The sequence below is a fragment of the Cervus elaphus genome, chromosome X (genome assembly GCF_910594005.1).
Source record: "Cervus elaphus chromosome X, mCerEla1.1, whole genome shotgun sequence".
NCBI lineage: Eukaryota > Metazoa > Chordata > Mammalia > Artiodactyla > Cervidae > Cervus > Cervus elaphus.
In genome coordinates, this window is record NC_057848.1 from 156,339,960 (window position 1) to 156,362,200 (window position 22,241).

Sequence of the window (22,241 nt, forward strand, 5' to 3'; positions counted from 1 at the left end):
AGCCCATCAGAGAGGGAACACATAGGGAACTTAGCTGCTGATTCTCTGCTGTCTCCTGTCTCTACACTGATCAAAGTTTGTCCCACGGGCATTAACTTCCCTGCACTTCTACACAGAAAATCATAAGACCTGTGCACTCTATTCTGTGTAAAAATAAAGATAAATTTCTATTGAATACTAACAAACGAAAAATAGTCTGTTGCTTCAGCCTAGGTCCCAAAGAGAAGATGATGTGTGGCAGGACTAGTGAAACAAACCTTTGATATAAGCCACTGAAATTTTAGAGTCAATTTTTGTTTCAGCATAACCTAGCATATCCTGATTGACACAAGGATTCACTACCCCATTAGCACATTAATGACATGAGTTTTTCAGTACAGACATCTACTTAATGTTATTTAATCCACTATTCTCAAACTACTTTGATCACTGAATATTCTTTCCACAGAGCACTTTAATATAATGGAAGTAGTTTGACAAAACACGATCTGTATAATCTTCTCCAAGGAGATTGGGCAGCACACCCTACTGTGGAATAATGAAAATATTCCCAGATCTTAGCAGTTTGGGTATGAATGATGTCACATTTTTATGCCCAAATTGGACTTCCCTGGTGACACAGTGGAAAAGAATCCATCTGCCAATACAAGTACACTGGTTCAATCCCTCCCTGTCCGTATGCCCTGGAGCAACTAAGCCATTGCACTACAACTACTCAGACCACGTGCCCTAGAGCCAGTGCTCCACAAGAGAAGCCACTGCAATGAGAAGCCCCAGCTCTCCCCAACTAGAGAAAGCCCTTGAGCAGCAACAAAAATCCAGCACAACCAAAAACTAAATATAGAAAAAACAAACAAACAGACACATTTATGCCCAAATTAAGGACTCTTAACCCAAGACTACTGTTCTACTGCATCCCACAGGCCAGCAAGGCCTGACTTGCTCAGTTTCGCAACCAAAGAAAGGGCCCTAAGTCAGCGACAGAGACGAAGACATCACGGTTGAACCGATGGAGGACCCTGCCTGTCTCGGGCAAGGTCCTGGAGCAACATCCCATCGTGTGCAACGCAGGAGCAGGCAGGCAGCACGGACACGTCGGCAGGTTTCACTGTTGGGAGTTGGGGGAAGCCAGGATTACCAATTGTATGAGAACTGACCTTAGCTGATCCCTGTCAGGCATATGCCCTGGAGAAGGAAATGACTATGCCTGTCTGGAGAATGCCTGGCAGGCTACAGTCAAAAGACTGGGACATGGCTGAACACGCATGCGTGCAGGCACGCAGGCACCCAAGCACGCAGCCACACACCCATGCATGCACCCATGCACACAGCCACGCACCCACGCACGCAGGCACATACGTAGCCATGCACCCACGCACGCACCCACGAATGCACTCAGGCACACACACACACACACACACACACACACACACACACACACGGACGCCCACACAAGCACGCATGCGCACACCACACACGCACGCAGGCGCGCACGCAGGCACGCACGCAGGCGCGCACGCAGGCACGCACGCAGGTGCGCACGCAGGCGCGCACGCAGGCGCGCATGCATCACGTACGCATGCGCACACACCACGCACGCATGCGCACACAAGAACCCATGCACGTGGTCCAAGGCCGCCATTGCGCAGAACCGGCTGATCGCGGGAACCAGTTGAGAGACTGACTCCTCCTCTGCAGTTTGGTAAGCTATCGTTAGCTAGGCCGTGGGGCAAGGAGGTGGGAAGGTCAGTCCTGCAAGTAGGGTGTAGATGAAGTAGGCACTAGTCTGACAGGGACAGAGAACAAGAACACAGCCATTTTGAGTGGCTTCATCTTCCAGCCGCCGCTAGAAATTCCTCGATGCCCCTGGTACTTCACAGGGCAAGTATCTTCCAGGTAGTTAAGTAAACTCTTGCCCATGTTCTTCTGAACTGTGTTTGTTGTCACGTACCTATCGGTACTTTGTGGTTGCCAGGTAGGCACCTATTTCTATTTCTCTTCTATGACTTGCCATTCTCCAGCGCTCACTTTAAGGTCCTATAGCCCCAGTGCTATGTGCTGGTCTCAGGAAGAGTAAGACTGGGGAGCATAACCCTTCTCACCCTTTTTTTACTTTATCTTGAGTAATTTTCTTTTCATATGTTATCTCCTCTGCACAATAATCACATAACCCCTTCTTGCAGAAGCTTTTAATTTTTTTATTTTATTTCTTATTTTTTTAATGCTCACCATTTTTTCCCTCAATTATTTTTATTAGTTAGAGGCTAATTACTTTACAATATCCAGGTTGGATGCATGAGACAAGTGCTCAGGGCTGTTGCACTGGGATGACCCAGATGGATGGGATAGGGAGGGAGGTGGGAGGGGGTTCAGGATGGGGAACACATGTAAATCCATGGCTGATTCAGAAGCTTTTAATTTTAATTTGGTCCCATTTGTTTATTTTTGCTTTTATTTCCAATATTCTGGGAGGTGGGTCATAGAGGATCCTGCTGTGGTTTAGGTCGGAGAGTGTTTTGCCTATGGTTTCCTCTAGGAGTTTTATAGTTTCTGGTCTTATGTTTAGATCTTTGATCCATTTTGAGTTTATTTTTGTGTATGGTGTTAGAAAGTGTTCTAGTTTCATTCTTTTACAAGTTGTTGACCAGTTTTCTCAGCACCAGTTGTTAAAGAGATTGTCTTTTCTCCATTGTGTATTCTTGCCTCCTTTGTCAAAGATAAGGTGTCCATAGGTGCGTGGATTTATCTCTGGGCTTTCTGTTTTGTTCCATTGATCTATATTTCTGTTTTTGTGCCAGTACCATACTGTCTTGATAACTGTGGCTTTGTAGTAGAGACTGAAGTCAGGCAGGTTGATTCCTTCACTTCCACTCTTCTTTCTCAAGACTGCTTTGGCTATTCTAGGTTTTGTGTATTTCCATACAAATTGTGAAATTATTTGTTCTAGTTCTTGAAAAATAGTATTGGTAGCTTGATGGGGATTGCATTAAATCTATAGATTCCTTTTGGTAATATACTCATTTTCACTATATTGATTCTTTTGATCCATGAACATGGTATACTTCTCCATCTATTTGTGTCCTCTTTGATTTCTTTCACCAGTGTTTTATAGTTTTCTATGTATAGGTCTTTTGTTTATTTAGGTAGATACATTCCTAAGTATTTTATTTTTTTCGTTGCAATGGTGAATGGGATTGTTTCCTTAATTTCTCTGTTTTCTCATTGTTAGTGTATAGGAATGCAAGGGATTTCTGTGTGTTAATTTTATATCCTGCAACTTTACTATATTCATTGATTAGCTTTAGTAATTTTCTGGTGGAGTCTTTATGGTTTTCTATGTAGAGGATCATGTCATCTGCAGTGAGATTTTTGATTCTTCTTTTCCAATCTGGATTCCTTTTATTTATTTTTCTGCTCTGATTGCTGTGGCCAAAACTTCCAAAACTATGTCAAACAGTAGTGGTGAGAGTGGGCACCCTTGTCTTGTTCCTGACTTTAGGGGCAGTGCTTTCAATTTTTCACCATTGAGGATAATGTTTGCTGAGGGTTTGTTATATATAGCTTTCATTATCTCGAGGTATGTTCCTTCTATTCCTGCTTTCTGGAGGGTTTTTATCATAAATGGATGTTGAATTTTGTCAAAGGCTTTCTCTGGATCTATTGAGATAATCATATGATTTTATTTTTCACTTTGTTAATGTGGTGTATTACATTCATTGATTTGCAGATATTGAAGAATCCTTGCATCCCTGGGATAAAACCCACTTGGTCATGATGTATGATCTTTTTAATATGTTGTTGGATTCTCTTTGCTAGAATTTTGTTCAGGATTTTTGCATCTATGTTCATCAGTGATACTGGCCTATAGTTTTCTTTTTTTGTGGCATTTGTCAGCCTTTGGTATTAGGGTGATGGTGGCCTCATGGAATGAGCTTGGAAGTTTACCTTCCTTTGCAATTTTCTGGAAGAGTTTGAGTAGGATAGGTGTTAGTTCTTCTCTAAATTTTTGGTAGAATTCAGCTGTGAAGCCGTCTGGTCCTGGGCTTTTGTTTGTTGGAAGATTTCTGATTATAGTTTCAATTTCTGTGCTTGTGATGGGTCTGTTAAGATTTTCTATTTCTTCCTGGTTCAATTTTGGAAAGTTGTACTTTTCTAAGAAGTTGTCCATTTTATTTGCATATAGTTGCTGATAATAGTCTCTTAGGGTCCTTTCTATTTCTGTGTTGTCTGTTGTGATCTCTCCATCTTCATTTCTAATTTTGTTGATTTGATTTTTCTCCCTTTGTTTCTTGATGAGTCTGGCTAATGGTTTGTCAATTTTATTTATCTTCTCCAAGAACCAGCTTTTGGTTTTGTTGATTTTTGCTATGGTCTCTTTTTTTTCTTTTCCACTTATTTCTACCCTAATTTTTAAGATTTCTTTCCTTCTACTAACCCTGGAGTTCATAATTTATTCATTTTCAAGTTGCTTTAGGTGTAGAGTTAGGATATTTGACTCTTTTCTTGTTTCTTAACGTAAGCCTGTATTGCTATGAACCTTCCCATTAACACTGCTTTTCCAGATATGCATTGTTTATTTGAAAATATTTAATGAAATCTCCTATCTCTAGGTAATATTTGATCACAGAGGTACCTTTGCAAAATTTATATATATATATAGTGTACATACAGAAAAGTGCATGTAACCTAAATGTAAGACTCACTGAACTTTCAGAACTTAAACATGCTGTGGACACTAACCAGATCAATAAAAGGACTTGGGATTTCCCTAGCAGTCCAGTGGTTAGGACTCCATGTTCCTACTGCAGAGGACATGGTTTCAATCCCTGGTCTGGGAACTAGATCCCACAAACCACATAGCACCAATAAGATAATATATCTTTACCCACGACCCCAGAAGACCTGCCCCCAAATACTCTTTCCAGACAGAGCTCTCACCCTTGGGGTAACCAATAGCCTGACCCCTAACAGCAGGGGTTTGAACTTATTTGCCTGCCTTTGAACTTATTATAAATAGCAACATATAGCCTGTGCTCTATTTTCCTGACTTCTATCAGTCAGCATTATGTTTGTGAGAGCCTTCCTTATTACTCTGTGTAGTGATACATTTTTTTCCTCTCATTGCTGCAGAGCAGTATAGATACACTAAAATGTGTTTACCTGCTTTCCTGTTGATGGACCTTTGGGTAGTTTCCAGTTCAGTGCTGTTACAAACACCCAAATTCATGTCCTTTCATCAACACAAGTATGCACTGTTTTGGGATATGTACCCAGGAATTACTGGGTCATAGGGTAAGCAGGTGTTCAGCTTTAGTAGGTATCAGCTGTCATAAAACCATTTGTTTGTGGTTGTACCAGTTTGCACTTCCATTAGCAGTGACGAGACTACTGGTTGCTCTACAGCCTCTCCTAAAATGTACTCAGATCAGTCCCTTACCTTCTAAGGGATGTGGTATTTCTAGTGGCTCAAAATCCAGATTCTGGATCTAGACTTTCTGGGTTCAAATTCCAGCTTGATCCTTTAATATGTGTGTGATCTCAGACACCTTACTTAATTTTTCTGTGCCTCAGTTTTTTTCTTCTGTAAAATGAGGACAATAGATCATCTACCTCATAGAGTTAAGGATTAAATGAGTTAATGCACGTAGAACACTAAGGATAGTGCCTGGCACATAGACAATACTCCATAAATCTTAGATATTATTTTCATTCAAATGCATTGAAAAAAATCAGTTGCCACCAGTGCAATAAGGGAGTTGTGTATCTTACTGTAAAAGAAATAGAAGGTTTCCCACATATCCTGGGAGGCCGTCAGATGAGTGCCACAAGGGGTCTCTGTATGCAGGAGCAAGATAGCATACATGTCTCAATCTCAGGCTATGCCAGTCACAGCTAATCCTTGGGAACTTGTATGTGCAAATTAAACTATCATGTCAGTGCCCCAAAATAGTCATGGGAGAGTATGAACCATGTATACAATCACTATAAATGACAGTTGGGGCTTTATTTATTTGGCTAATGAAGCCACTGACATCTCTCCTCTTTAAGTTAGCCGATAACAGTTTTAGTGAATTCTTTACAAACTCTATAAACTTTAACAGTCTAACCCTTGGCAAACACCACTTTAGGAATTAACATAGATGTGGATTTCAGTAAATAACTATAGATTCAGTAAATATTCCGTGGAGGAAAGAGAAATGGTAAAGAATGATGATAGGAGAGTAGGTAGGAAGTTCAAAGACATGCAAAGCTGACACTCCGGTCTCCATGAGTGAGTCACTCACTAGAATTGGCTTTTAATGTGAAATATCAGCAAATCAGCAAATACATTTTTTGTGTCCATCTTCTAGCTTTTGTTGTTGTTGTTGAGTTGCTCCGTCATGTCTCTTTGCAACCTCGTGGACTGTAGAGCACCAGGCTCCTCTGTCCATGGGATTCTCCAGGCAAGAATGCTGAAGTGGGTTGCCATGCCCTCCTCCAGGGGATCTTCCCCACCCAGGGATGGAACCCACATCTCCTGCATTAGCAGGTGGATTCTTTACTACTGAGCCCCCAGGGAAGCCCATTCCCTATTACAGCTTGCCCCGTGTTTAGCCTCTCAGTTGTGTCCCACTCTTTGTGACCCCATGGACTGTAGGCCACCAGGCTCCTCTGTCCATGGAATTCTCCAGGCAAGAATACTGGAGAGGGTTACCACACTCTCCTCCAGGGGATCTCCTCAGCCCAGGGATTGAACCCAGGTCTCTGGCATCACAGGCAGATTCTTACCATCTGAGCCATCAGTGTAGCTTAGTGGGTCGCAACGCTGGCTGCCTATGAGAGTCACCTGGGGGAACTTCCCTGGTGGTCCAGTGGGTGGGACTCCACGCTTCCACTGCAGTCGGGGGTGGGGGAGTGGCCAGGGTTTGTTCCCTGATCTGGGAACTAGTACCCTGCACACTACTCAGTGTGGTCAAAGAAAATAGAATCACCTGGGGAACTTTAAAAAATTTACATTCCCCCCGCCAAAAACAAAAAACATGCTCAGCTTCTCACTCAGAAATGTCAATTGAGTTTGCTTGTCAGCAGGGCCCAGATTTCTTTTTTCCTCAAGGTCTCCAAATGATTCTAATGTGCAGCCAGAGATGGGAAATATTTCCTTCTGAGTGTCACTGCAACAATACTGGCGGTCCTTTCTGAATGATCATCTCTTGCAGTGGGGTGACAGGGAGGATCCTGAGTAGTTTCTATGGAGTCTGTCTGGTTTAGTCAAGAAAAGCTCAAAACACTGGTTCAACTGGTTTTTATCTGGTACAATTTTCTCTCCTACCTATAACCTCAGAATATTCCAATCTATTTTAAGCCTTCCTGTGGTTTCTAAAGCACAATACTTTCCGAACTGAAGACTTACCATTTCAAATCTCATGGGCAATGATTCAATCTAGAGCAGAACAAAAACGGGACTTAAGTATCCCAATTAGTAATTGGATTGAAAGAAGACCCAGGAAAGTGCCCTTCATAAAAGAGTGAAATTGTGTTTTATGTGGTGGTTGTTGCTATCACCTGTGGTTTCAACTGCAGGAAAAATAGGAAAAAGCCATGGAACAATCATTGTATTGGGTTGGCCAAAAAGTTCATTTTGCTTTTTCCATGAAATGTTACAAGAAACCCAAATGAACTTTTTGGCCAACGCAATATTTGAACTTGGGCACACATGAATTTGAGTTTCTGGCTTAGCCACTTGTTAGCTGTGAGTCCTTGCCTTCTCTGAGCAAATGTTTCATGAAAGATGGACGCATTAGCAGATCTCAGAAGGAAATTTTGTAGATTAAAGGAGCTAATGTTAGCGGTGCTTGGCAAGGTGTGAGTCCCAAGTAAATGGCACTTATCCTTGTGTGTTATTCGGCTAAGGCTATGATGCTGCTGCATAGCAAACACCCCACCCCTAAATCTTAATGGTTTACTAAGATACCATTGATGTTCTTCCTCATGTGTCTGTGGGTCACTTATGGCAGCTCTGCTTAAGGCTGTGAATCAAATTGAGATCTGTTCATATGTGTCTCATTTTGCAGTCAGCAGCTTCCTGGGGTATGCACTTCTCATGGCAGATGACAGAAATACAAGAAGAACTTGGCAGAAATTTGCAATGCCCTTTAATATCTCAGCACAGAACTCATTAATGATCACTTGTGCCCATTTTCCTTTAGCCCAAGCAAGTCATATGGCAAATTTCAAGGTCAATGGGATGGAGAAGTATAATCTACCTAGTGAAACTATGGCACGATACAGGGAATAGAAGGAAAAATTATGAACAAATAATACATTCTTCCACACTTTCCTTCTGCAGGGTGTCAACAGAGGAGAAAAGAAGGGTAGGTAAGGAGGGAAGAAATAAATAGTTGGATCCCTTAGGAACTCTGCCTTGTGCCTCATTTGTAAGCTCTTGTCTGACCTCCTTTATAGAACTGGTCCAGCACTCCTTCAGGCAGAGAAAAGCAGTTCTGTGGGCGTGGCAGTTTTCTGGATCCTCCCCCAGTCCAGGTATTTGTGATGAGGCACACACTACTCAGAGACAGTCTAGAATTCACCAGAAGCCTTCTTGAATTCTGCTTGCAGGAACACATCTAATTGTATTTAGGAAGATAAACAGTAGCAATGGCAGGTGAAATTCAGCAAAACATACTATACTATTTACCAGTTGTCAGAATAACCAGATCTTTGTCTAAATTCAACCCCTTCTCTTTACCCTTTCAACAACTTTTTAATGTATGGGCACTGTCTCTTATGATTTGCTCCAAATGACATCATCTCTTCTCCAGTATATAATAAAGTGAAGTCTCTCAGTCATGTCTGACTCTCTGCAACCCTGTGGACTGTAGCCTACCAGGCTCCTCCGTCCATGGGATTCTCCAGGCAAGAGTACTGGAATGGGTTGCCATTTCTTTCTCCAGGGGATCTTCCCGACCCAGGGATCGAACCCAGGTCTCCCGCATTGCAGGCAGACGTTTTAACCTCTGACCCACCAGGGAAGCCCCCAGTATATAATGGTGGTAGGCTAAGAATCCTTCATTTGAATTCTAATATTTCATTTGTATTTCAAATCTAGGTGAATAGGCAGCCCCACCTCTATTAACCAGAGGGTTCTGGCCAAATATGTAGTGTGGTTGTAGACAGTTACCAGATACACCCTTGTATGTTCACTAATTTCAGGAAGAGTATAGCGAATTAAACAAAGGTGTTTAACTGTTATGACTGAGGATCACTCAGAATGTATCTCAAGATATCAAACTGTATGAAAGTCATCTCCCTAAAGATCTTTGTTGAGGGATATTTAGCAACAGCTGTGCGAGCAGAGGATGGCAGGCAGAGCTGGGCTCTGTTACAGTCTCAGAAGAGTTACACAACCACCCTTCTCCAGGTGTGGTCCCCGGACCACAACATCAGAATCACCTCAGGCTGTCGGTTAAAAATGCAGAGTCACAGGCAACCCCGCAGACTTAATGAACTGGAATTTCTGGGTGCAGGACCCAAGAATTTCCGCTTCTCTATACAACAAGGCTTTTGTGTAACATCAAACATAGACAGAGGTACCATACATCTTTGATTCCAAGTATCAGTTATGGAAAATGTGAAGTTTTTATAATGCCAAATTAATCATTCTCGCTGTTAAACGAAAAGGATCTCTTTCATTATTACTATTACTGAAGATTTTTTTAAAAGATTAAATTTGTTGAAACTTTCAGCCAGGGTACTCCTGAAATAAGATTTCTTTTGCCCCCCTTCCCTCTTTTTTTTTTTTTTTTAACATAATTTGAACATTTGAAACTATTTTTCATTAAGACTATTTCGGTAATAACCATTTTCCTCCCATTTTCTCAAATACCAATGGCCTAGAAAACTCGTATAAACATTTTTAGAAGAAAGATGAAAGTTAAGAGACACAATTATTGTGAAGGACAGGAGATTTTATTTGTGTGTTACATTTAACACATTTCCCCCTAATGAATAGATGACAAACTGCCTTTTTATGCATTTTAGGTAAAAGGACTGTCTTCGGTGAAAGTAGTGTAACCACCTAAATCAGGATTATCTTTCATCTTACACTTAGTAAGTATATTTTAACATTTTTAATCTATGTGAGTGGGATAATAAAAAGCATCAACTGCTTCAATAAGTGAATTAAGCAAAAAGGCAGTTTTGAGAGCTGAGAGAAGTATAAAAAAACATCAACCAAGAACAAGTCTTATGGACTCCTCCCTCCCTTTTCTACCTTCTTTCACCTCCTGTTATTACATATAAGTTTAAAGGGTTTCATCTTAATGGCTTCCTGCTTCCAACAATGTGGAAAGTGAATCATTTGGAATATTCTGAAACTTTACTGTAATCATGAACACAAAGATGCAAAAAGATGTTGAAACATCTGTTTTCCAGATTAAGAATATCACCCAGATAGTTGGGGAAAAAAGTCTTCCATTATCTCTCCTTTAATCCAATTAGCAAATACATGTCAATCTAAAAGATTCTAGTAACCATTGCTCAGAGGGAGAACAATCCAGAAAAGAAACACAAAAAGGATATTTTCAACACCATGAAATTTAAGGACTAACAGAACTATGGTAAGAAAGATAATGATAAAGCTCATGCATTTAAGACTTTTATGTGGTTGGGCTCAGAGTTTTTTCACTGTATTTTATGACAAGTAAATAAATTGTCGAGTGACAAGAAAAAAATAATGTTACCTTCAAAGTGATTTTAACAGAAAAAAGAGTTCCCTGTGAAAATACCAAGATCTTTCCTGACCAATAGGGTTGTAATGTCAAGGGTTCAAATGCATTCACCAAGCATTTATTTCTGTTTTAAATTTCCCTTAACTGTTTGCCTGAATATATCCTCCCAACATGTTTGAGAGAGGTCAAGGGTTTAAGAGGCCCTGGGGTTTAAGCTACCATTTCTGGTTCACAAACATATCTCATGTCAAAGGTTGAGTGTGCTATAGCTGAACATAAAATGGCCACATCTGTTCAGTTGCCTGGTGATTTTACTTGCAGTGTCCAGCAAATTGGGTTATTACAGTGTTCCTGCAGTAAAAGGTCTCATTGTAATCTGATTCTATTTTCTTTTACTCACTGTTAATACTCTAAAAATAAAAGGAATATCAGTGGAACAACATTGGAACATTCAGACAGGCAACAAACTCTGCTTTTACTGTAAAGGTATTGAGAATCAGTTTTGTGTTTGGTTCACAGGTATTCATAACTAACCTTTGAGTTTCTCTACCAGAGTCTTGATGCCTGTTTCTAAAACAAATACTGTGCCTTAAAATTGGCCTACACAGATATTTTGCTTAATTGAAGAGTGAAAGATTTTTACCCCAATTTATTCATTTTTATAAAGGCCACTGCTTGAAGGACTCTGGACTTGTGTGTGCAATTGTTACTGCAATAAATAGGGCACAATTCCTAGCATATATGATATACTCTTCATCAATATTTGTTGAATGAATGAAAAAAAAATAGTGGTTTTAGACTGGATTATGGTGGCAGATTTGCACATGCATACACTCACTTTTTTTTACCATTATGGGAATGAACCGGAATTCTTTAAGATGTAAAACTTAGTTCTGGAGAAGGGAATGGCAACCCACTCCAATATTCTTGCCTGGAAAATGGACAGAGGAGCCTGAAGGGCTGTACTTCATGCGGTTGCAAGGACTTGGACAGAACTGAGTGACTGAGCACCTCACTAAACTCGGGGGAGGGGGGTGGCACAGAAAAATGATATCAAGGTTAGTTCTAAATAGGGATGCCTCTATTGATATTTGATTATTATGAACCCCACCCCCCATAGGGTTCTCTGAATCTGAACTGGAGCACCTTTCCCTGTCCTTGCAGTGAGCTACAGATAATTGATCTCTCCAGTGGAGATTGCCAAACCTTTGCGGGCAGAAACCTGGTCTTATATCATCTTTGAAATTCTCACTGCACCTAATTTAGGGCATACCCACAGAGAAGGTACTTTTATTATCCCCACTTTCAGATGAGGAAACTGAGGTTAAGCAACTGAAGTCACCTTAAGTTAAAGTCAGATAGTGGTGAAGACAGTGCTAGTGTCTGATCCCTGGCAGTGTGATGCCTGAGGCTCCTCTGCCTAGGGTAATGTAGCACAAAGGTAGCTGCTACCCCTTTTTTTTTCCCAAAAAAAGTAAGATAAGTAGTTAACCATGAAATTAGAACTCAAAGAATAAGAGTAATGAAAAAACTAAATGTTCTAGACCTGCCAAGACATTGGAGTAACTTAGATAGAAATTATGAAACTGTATTATTTCTGTCCTGGATATTTACTCAACAAGATCCTGGCAAATAAATCCAGTTGAAGAGAGAGACTTAGAGGAATCATTTGCTTTTCCTTCTCTGTAGACACTACATTGTTCAAGTGACAAGGAAGACCTAAAAGGGAACCTGTTGCGTGAAATTAGTAGTATGTATCAAACGGAGTGTGGCCAGTCCTCTGGAATTGCCTGAAACTCTCCAGTGAGAAGCAAAGGGAATTTTTTCTCTAGTATGGTGATCTTCTCACAGCTAATGCCCCATCCTCTGTCTCTCTTACTTTTAGCCAGTTTGCTTCTTGAAGCTAGGCAGAACATCCTTAAAGAAATGGGCATCCTCTGCCTCTCTACTCTAAATTATTAGTAGTTTGCGAAGCTTTGTGGAGTCTGTAGGACGTGGGCCAATTAGGAGAGAAACAGAGGGATGGGGGGAGTGGTGAGGGAAGAGACATACCCACGGAGACACTGAGACATGGAGAGAGGTGAAATGACACTGAAAGTCCTTGAGAGTGTACTGATTTTAGAAAGCCTTTTAAAAACCAATCACTAATTCAATATGATTAATTACCTTAAAGTAGCTTGTAGAGTGTTTCCTGAGAAGTGGAGGTCACTTCAAACGAAATAAATAAACCACAGCTAATGTACTGACGTTTTCAAGAGAAAAGGCAATTGCTAAAATGACCATCCAATTTCCATTACTTACTACAGTCATTAGAAACAAGGAATATGTTTATTGATCTGAAGTGGTCCAAACAGTATTTTCTTTGTTCAAACCAATTTAGCTGGAGGAAAACTCAAGAGTTTGCCTTGTGTGGGGGTGTTGAGGGGGGGAGCATTGCGGAGAGAAGGAAATTCTTTACATAAAAAACTGTTGTTTTTCTATCCTAGGGCCACTCACCTAAGAAGAATAACTGGCTTTCTGTTAAAGCAAAGCAGTTTTTGCCCCCGATCACTATTGGTTTAGGTCTAGGCCCTTGAGACTCAAAGTAGGTTTGGAATTAGCAGTATCAGTACAATCTGGCATACATTAGAAAGATAGACTCTCTGGCCCCACCCCAGTCCTAACTGAATCATAATCTAGTTTTTAACAAGAAGTTTCATGATTCATATGCACATTAATGTTTGAGAAGTACTAGTCTAGACAAACATGAATGGTTATTTAAACATGTGATAGAAAAAAAGAGATGGTTAAATAAAGGAGGAAAATCTATCTGGTAAAAGCACTTTTGTCCAAAGATTTGTTGGTGCTGATAAACGCTCGTATCCACTTAACCCAGGTTTGAAGTAAAAACTTAATAGGCCCATTCTGAAATGACGTTTACCAGCTCCAGCGTCCTCGTGGTTGAATGAGCGCCCACAAATGGTTGCTGACTTTGTTTGTGTCCCCAGGTGAGCAGAAATGAGTAAAAAAGCAGAAAAAAGCAGTTCCGTGCGAGAGAGACGTGCACGTCAAAGTTCTCCTGAGAGAGCCAGTGAGATGGAGGAGAAGATAATGAAACGGGTAGAGCGGCAGTTAAAAGGGTTGACATTTCAAAACCCCGGGCCTCAGGTCGCCAACTTTAATCCTAAAATAAGGCAGCAGCAGAAGAAAGAGCAAATGTCAAAGAAGAAAGAATTGTCTTCTCCAAAGCCCGAAACCAAGAAGTATGACAGAAAGGGCAGGCTCCTCGTCAATCAGGCTGACCTGTGTGATTGCCTCGATGAAGACTGCCTGGGTTGCTTCTACCCGTGCCCCAAGTGTAACTCCACCAAGTGCGGGCCCACGTGCCGCTGCAGCCGCCGCTGGGCCTACACCAGCATGCTCGATGAGAGTGGGGAGGTCATCAGCAAGATGCCATTCAACGTCTCCGACTAGGAGCAGCCCTCCAGGCTCATCAAGTTTCTCTTCGTTGCAGTTAAACCAGCCTCTTTCTCCTGGGTGAATTTTAGGACTGGGGGAAAAAAGTTTGAAAAATACAGTTTAGACTAGTTAGTGTTCTCTGAAGCCATAGAATCCTGTGTAACGCACTGTCCTTCTCTAACCTTCCTGCTGTGACGACTCAAATTCCTCCCCTGGTAACCAGCAACTCAATTGCTACTCTGCTCTCAGATTAAAAATCCCTTTCCTCTTTGCTGGTATCTACGGAGATGGAGGTTTAGGATTTTTAGAATTCTGTAGCTGAGAGCTTGTCTTGACATGGAACATATGTTTATAATAGCTAGTTACCATTAGGATCTTACACATTATCAGTTCTAAATCAGAATTGCTATTTGGATTAACTTGGCACTGCATACTCGTAGTCTCATTTTTTATTATTACTGTTTTAACAATACTAAAATGAAATTTGTTTTTTAAAAAAAAAAGCTTAATTGGCCACATGGCCCAGCATATGAGCACAAAAGCAGAGATTCAATTTAAGTGATATGCAAAATGCCAACTGGAAGCAGACTTCAAAGAACAAATTTTAATCTAATTGTTACATACAAATGATTTAAAAGCATTTTTTTGGCAGCTAAGGCTACCAGCCACACAGAACTGGCCAAGGTGGTACAAAATTCCTAAGGCCTAAGTTGCATTTGGTCTTGGAGGTATAGGATTTAAGGAAATTCAGCTAGTTTCTGCTGACCTCAGTGAAGATACCATCTCAGAAGACTGATGTGAAACATCTGGGCCAGGTTTGGCAGCTAGTGTGCAAAACTGCTTTTAGGGAAAATCTCTATGAAAATGTTCACACCCACAGCATCATCGGGAAAGTTTCTCTTCAGTCATCTTTGATACCAAGTTTTATTCAAATGATCTGTAAGAAGAAAGTTGCTTTTCCACTTTTCCATCTTTACTGCTCAGGAACATTTAATTGCTTCTTCTGAAGCTTTGGATTCGGCACAAAGAGACTTTCCACTGAACACAGTTGTGCAGGCACTGGCTGAGGCTGCAGACGTAATGGGCTAAAAATAGACAAAAGGCCCCTATCTCTATCCCACCAAATGGCCATGTATGTTTACCCACTAGAAAATATTCACCTGAGACCACTTTTTTTTTTTTAATTTTTATTTATTTATTTATTTATTTTGTCATACATTGATATGAATCAGCCATAGATTTACACGTATTCCCCATCCCGATCCCCCCTCCCACCTCCCTCTCCACCCAATTCCTCTGGGTCTTCCCAGTGCACCAGGCCCGAGCACTTGTCTGAGACCACTTTTGCCTCTGACTAACTCACCCAAAATCTCTGTGTGGCAAGTTCATTAATAAAAAGCATTTAAATTTCCTTACTTTGATTTTTGTGTGTGTGAGAATGTGTGTGTGTTTTAGACCCAAGAGAAAAAAAAAAAAAGCTTTTCCCCCTTCCCTGAAGCAAATCCATGTTTTGTTCTTTGGCAAACACCAATCACGTTCCATCAAAAATTCCTGATAATAGTGATATTAGGTTGGTGCAAAAGTTTTGCCTCATCCAACATATTTACCGGCCGCTTGCCAACCACCCACCACTTCTTCAAGCATCTTGAAAAGTTTTTGTGGGGGAGATGCTTCCACAACCAGCAGGAGGCAGAAAATGCTTTCCAAGAATTTAATCAAATCCTGAAGTACAGATTTTTTAAAAATTACTCATTTATTTTTAAAATTTATTTTTTAATTGAAGGATAATTGCTTTACAGAATTTTGTTGTTTTCTGGCAAACCTCAACATGAATCAACCATGAATATACATATGTCCCCTCCCTCTTGAACCTCGATCTCATCTCCCTCCCCATGCCACCCCTCTAGGTTAGTACAGAGACCCTGTTTGAGATCCCTAAGATATACAGCAAATTCGCCTTGGCTGTCTATTTTGCATATGGTAATGTAAGATTCCATGTTACTCTCTCCATTCATCTCACCCTCTCCTGCCTTCTTCCCGTGTCCGTAAGTCTGTTCTCTGTGTCTGTTTCTCCATTGCTGCCCTGCAGATAAATTTTTTGGTACCATCTTTCTAGATTCCATATATATGTGTTAGTATACAATATTTGTCTTTCTCTTTCTGACTTACTTCACTCTGTATAATAGGCTCTAGATTCATTCACCTCATTGGAACTGACTCAAATGTGTTCCTTTTCATGGCTGAGAAATATTCCCTCGTGTATATGTACCACAACTTCATCCATTCATCTGTCGATGGACATCTATGTTGCTTCCATGTTCTAGCTATTGTAAATAGTGCTGCAGTGAACATTGGGGTACCTGTGTCTTTTTCAATTTTGGTTTCCTCACGGTATATGCCTAGGAGTGGGATTGCTGGGTTATATGGTGGTTTTATTCCTAGTTTTTTAAGGAATCTCCATACCGTCTTCCATAGTGACTATATGAATTTACATTCCCACCAACAGGGCAAGTGTTTATCCACACCCTCTCCTGTTTGTAGACTTTTTGATGAGGGCCATTCTGACCACTGTGAGGTGATACTTCATTGTAGTTTTGATTTACATTTCTCTAATAATAAGCGATACTGAACATCTTTTCATGTCTGTCTTAGTCATCTGTATGTCTTTGGAGAAATGTCTGTTTATGTCTTTTTCCCCCTTTTTAACTGGGTTGTTTTTCTGGTATTGAGTTGTATGAGCTGCTTGTATGTTTTGGAAATTAATCCTTTGTCAGTTGTTTCACTTGCTATTATTTTCTCCCATCCTGAGGGTTGTCTTTTCACCTTTCTTATAGTTTTCTTTGCTGTGCAAAAGCTTTTCAGTTTAATCAGGTCCCACTTGTTTACTTTTGTTTTTATTTCCATCACTCTAGGAGGTGGGTCATAGAGAATCTTGCTTTGATTTATGATATCGAGTGTTCTGCCTATGTTTTCCTCTAAGAGTTTTATAGTCTCTGGTCTTATATTTAGATCTTTAATCCATTTTGAGTTTATCTTTGTGTATGGTGTTAAGAAGTGTTCTAATTTCATTCTTTTACATGGAGCTGTCCAGTTTTCCCAGCACCACTTATTGAAGAGGTTGTCTTTGCCCCATTGTACATTATTGCCTCCTGTCTTGTTCCATGGTCATATTTCTGTTTTTGCGAAGCACAGATTTTTATGCTACAGGAATAAGCAAACTTATTCCTCATTGGCAAAAATGTGTTGATTGTAATGGTTCCTGTTTTGATTCATAAAGATGTGTTTGAGTCTAGTTATAATGATTTAAAATTCGTGGTCTGAAACTGCAATTATGTTTGCAGCAACCTAATACTTTGCTTGTTTTTACAGGTCATCTTAAGACTATCGGAATTAGTAGTTTTTCTTTTTAATGCTCAAACTGGTACCTAGCTTTGCTGAATTGGTGAAGATGGGCTTGAGAAATACAAACTAAACTTCCATTCTAGTCAAACAACAATCTTGATATGAATGTGCTGAGATGAAAAGATATCAATGATATTAATTTAAAACTCTGAATATGGAATATACCTTTCATATGGGCAGCTGTAATTACCTGCCTAGACTGCAATTCACATTGGTCAGGAGTTTCCTGGTGGCGCAGTGGTTAGGACTTGGTTATTACTGCCAAGAACAGAGGTTCAGTCTCTGATTGGGGAACTAAGATCCCGCTAGCCACCTGGTGTATCCAACAAAAAGTTCACCTTGGAAGGCCCCCTTTCATTGGTTAACCTCTTGTTGAGAGTAACTGGTAGAGACATTAGCGCTCCCTAAACATCAATAGCCTATGTGTTTCCCTACATTGCAGATGAGTTGGCCTCTTGTGACTACTTCTGGTGAATGGACTGTAAGCAGAGTTGATGTGTGTCACTTCTGGGCCAGGATAGTTAAAAGGAGCATTCCTTTTCTGTCTCCTTCTTCCTTATTCCAGAATCAATAGCTGCTAGGATGGAAGTTGCCTGGATTCCTGAGTCACCACCTATAGGCAAGCCGCTCTGGGATCAGTACTGCTCAAATATGGTTCATGGACCAGCAGCATCAGCGTCACCTGAAAGCTCATGGGAAAAGCAGAGCTGAGCCAGATCCCAGACACGTAGCATCTGAGTCTCTGCGGTGGGGACCAGGACTCTGTGCTTAGACAGGCCTTCCAGGTGGCTCTGGTACACACTCAATTTTGAGAACCAGTGACCTGATCTACATCAGATCTGGTGCCAGTGAGAAACTTTTATTTTGTTAATCCACTGGGGGTTGTTAGTCAGCTATAGCCTGTCCTATCCTGTCTTATCCAATACTTTGGCCACCTGATGCGAAGAACTGACTCATTGGAAAAGACCCTGATGCTGGGAAAGGTTGAAGGCAGGAGGAGAAGGGGATGGCAGAAGATGAGATAGCTGGATGGCATCACCGACTTGATTGATATGAGTCTGAGCAGGCTTCGGGAGTTGGTGATGGACAGGGAGGCCTGGCGTGCTGCAGTCCATGGGGTGGCAGAGAGTTGGACACGACTGGGCAACTGAACTGAACTGATCCTAACGATTACAGAAAATAAACATAAAATGCTGAACTTTTCTTCCACCAACCTTAACATCATTTGGGCAGATCCCATAACCTTCTGGCCACATTCAGTAATTAAAATTCTTTCAGTTTAAAACTCCAAAAAAAATAAAATAAAATAAAAAAATAAAATTCGTGGTCTGAAACCACAATTACCTTTGCAGCAACCTAATACTTCGCTTGTTTTTACAGGCCATCTTAGACCAAGAGTTTAAATAAAATGGACTATCAGAATTAGTAGTTTTTCTTTTCAATGCTCAAACTGGTACCTAGCTTTGCTGAATTGGTGAAGATGGGCTTGAGAAATACAAACTGAACTTCCATTCTAGTCAAAGAACAATCTTGTGCTTCAAAGATAGGACTTCCCTGGCAGTCCAGTGGTTAAGACTCTGTGCTTCCAGCACAGGAGTTGTGGGTTCAATCCCTGGTCGGGGAACTAAGATTCCACATGCTGTGCAGTCAAAAAAATTTTTCTTTTTAATTTAAAAAAAGATGGGAACCAAAACTTGCTCAAAGCAACTGATCTGAACCTACCTGGAATCTTTGCAGTGCAAAAGTAGTTGTTATCACTGTCCATTTACCTGCTGGAGTGCCCTTTGCATTTGAAAAGCAAAGAGGTAGTAGTGTTACCGTGTTTGCCAAACTAGGAGAGAGAGGTTGATAAACAATCTATAACCACTTTGGCAGCAAAGAACACACTTGTCTGAGCATTTGGAGGCTGCTGTTTGCAGTCAGTTAACAATTCACAAGGGGTGGTAGGTAGCCCTCCACGATGGTCCCCAGTGATCCTCTGATATTTTGTAATCCTTTTCCCTGAAGTGGTGGCTGAACTTAGTGCCTTGGTTCTAATGAACAGAATAAGGCCCAAGTGATGGTGAGTGAAGACTTGGTCATAAAGGGCAATGTGGCCTTTCTTTTGCATCATCATCATCATCATCTGCTCTGGAGCAGGCCGGCTGCCCTGTGTGAGCAGCCCTATGAGGAAGCCAACATGACAGAGAACTGGCAACTCTGGCCAACAACCTCGTGAGTATTTTTGGAAGGGGGTCTTCTTGCCTCATCAAGCTTTGAATGACTGTAGTCCTAGCTGACACCTCGATTGCAACCTTGTGAGAGACCTTGAGCCAGAACCACCCAGCCACACTGCTTCCTGACCTTTCCCTCACAGAAACCGTGAGGTAAGAAATGATCATTGTTTTAAGATGCTAACGTTCGGGGCAATTTGCTATGCAGCAATGGCTAGCTAACACAGAGGGGTATTATGCTTCTTCTAGGTTTATCCCTTTATTTATTCAGCAGGTATTTACTGAGAAACGACCACATGCCAGGCATTGTGCTTATGGGATTCTCCAGACAAGAATCTTGTAGTAGGTTGCCATTCCCTTCTCAAAGGCAATGTGTATGCAGAGGTTAATCATCTACTGCACATAAGAAAAGTATTTAAGGGACCCCCTGGTTTCTGGGCACTATATACATAGCATACAGAAAAGAATTTTACCCTTGGAAAATGGTGGTGGTTATCTTTGGAAATACCATCTACCACCTAGTGTTACTACTATACATTTGCTATTTATATATTAATGGCCCAACAAATATTTATAGATTGAATACTTCTCGGTGAATTGTACTCACCTGTTGAAATTAGAGATGATCCTACAAACCTCTGTCCCTACTATGTCCCCCTTAAAATTTGTGTATTGAAACCTAACTCCCAAGGTGATGGTAGTAGGAGGTGGGACCTTTGGGAGGTGATTAGGTCATTAGGGTGAAGCCCTCATGAATGAGTCTCTTATAGAAGAGACCCCAGAGAGCTCCCTTACTTCTGTGAGGACCGTTAGGCCAGTATAATCTTTCTAGCATGCCATATGTATATGCATATCAAATACCGGTCATTTGGGCAATGAAAAATTATCTCTAACATATTTATTAATATCCTCTGGGTATAGATTTAGATAATGACATTTGTAGTGCTTAAACTTCTCTGGAATGTGGGTTCAAATGCTAACTAACCACCTCTAAGGATTAACTTTAAGGATTAAACTTCACTTATACCTGTTTACACATTTACACCACACTGTTTACACCGTACAGACAATATGTGGGCATCTATTGTCTAAACCCTAACTTTCTGAGTACAAGCTGCCCCAGTGAGCCACCATTGCCTTCCAGTGCTCTAGGGGCAGGCTCTGTGCCTGGATGCTGGGTGGGTGGATCAGTCTAATTCTGACTGGGAAGCTCCCTTGTTGGCACACGAAAGTGAAAAAAAATGAAAGTCGCACAGTTGTGTCCTGACTCTGCAGTTCCATGGACTTGAAGCCTGTCCTCGTCTATCCATGAAATTCTCCAGGCAAGAGTATTGGAGTGGGTTGCCATTTCCTTCTGCCAGGGATCTTCCCAACCCGGGGATCGAACCCAGGTCTCCTGCATTGCAGGCAGATTCTTTACCAACTGAGCCACGACATTCTCCAGTATCAGCTCTATCAAGGGTGAAGTTAACATTTTTCTCTCTACCTGCCAACTTCTTTGTTTCATCTTTGTAAGTTATTCACATTTCAGGTTGGCGAGAGTTATCTATTGGGTACTTTCAAACACCCCAGCTGCAAACTGGCATGCTCCTGGCCCTTCTGAGAGGTCTTCCAAGAATCCCCTTGACAGACTTTTGAACTCTTGCCTGTTGACCTTCTCCCACTTAAACCATACTTCAAAGCAGGCTTTGACGCCACATCTCTGTAGCCCCAGCATCTAACACACAACCTGGTACATGGGAGGTGCTCAGTGAATGTTTGTTTAATGAGTCATTGGTAGCAGGACATGCTCTTTGAGGGGCTTTTTAGGAGTGCTGGTCAATGGCTCATTAGAAACCTGCTTGAAATGACTGAGATAAGCAACCTTAGATGACTTGAGCAAACACAAAGAATTTCCTAGAAACAATGTCTCTTACAACTAAGCTTTTTTCTTTTAACATATGTTCCTGTTTTAGTCTTTTCCATTATTCATTGAAAATAGCAACCACCCTTTGCTGTCCACCTGAAACTATCACATTGTGAACTGGCTATACTCCAATACAAAATAAAGTTTAATTTTTGAAAAAAATGGAAAAAATAGAACTACAAAAAAAAGAAAGTAGCAACTATAGAATTCCCTGGTGGTCCAGTAGTTAAGACTCATGAACATGTGTTCATATATATGTGTGTGTGTGTGTGTGTGTGTGTGTGTATATATAGATATATGCATGTATGTATGTATATATGTATGTGTATATGTATATATATAGGGCTTCCCTGGCGGCTCAGACAGTAGACTCTGCCTTGAAGACATCTTCATTTCATTTAATGCTGGTTTATCCAGAGGCTAAGCTAACAAATTAATTGATTACCTATGTGTTGAGGTCATCTTATGGCCTACTATGAGTTCTATTAAATAAAAAAGAAACAACAAAGCCCTACTGTATAGCACAGGGAACTATATTCAGTATTTACCCTGTGATAAGCCATAATGGAAAAGAGT

General features: G+C 40.9%; 1 protein-coding gene across 1 annotated transcript; it reads left to right on the plus strand.

Moving 5' to 3' along the window:
* The first annotated feature begins 1,634 nt into the window (after positions 1-1,634).
* On the plus strand, positions 1,635-14,159 carry LOC122690218 (ARL14 effector protein-like). Its single transcript, XM_043897263.1, has 3 exons — positions 1,635-1,702; positions 10,018-10,086; positions 13,694-14,159. Exon 3 carries the CDS (start codon positions 13,704-13,706, stop codon positions 14,157-14,159), a length of 456 nt encoding a protein of 151 aa, XP_043753198.1. The 5' UTR covers positions 1,635-1,702; positions 10,018-10,086; positions 13,694-13,703.
* The last annotated feature ends 8,082 nt before the right edge of the window (positions 14,160-22,241 follow it).

Coding starts and splice junctions, on each gene's coding strand:
- LOC122690218 (XM_043897263.1), top strand. CDS start 13,704: ATGAGTAAAAAAGCAGAAAAAAGCAGTTCCGTGCGAGAGAGACGTGCA.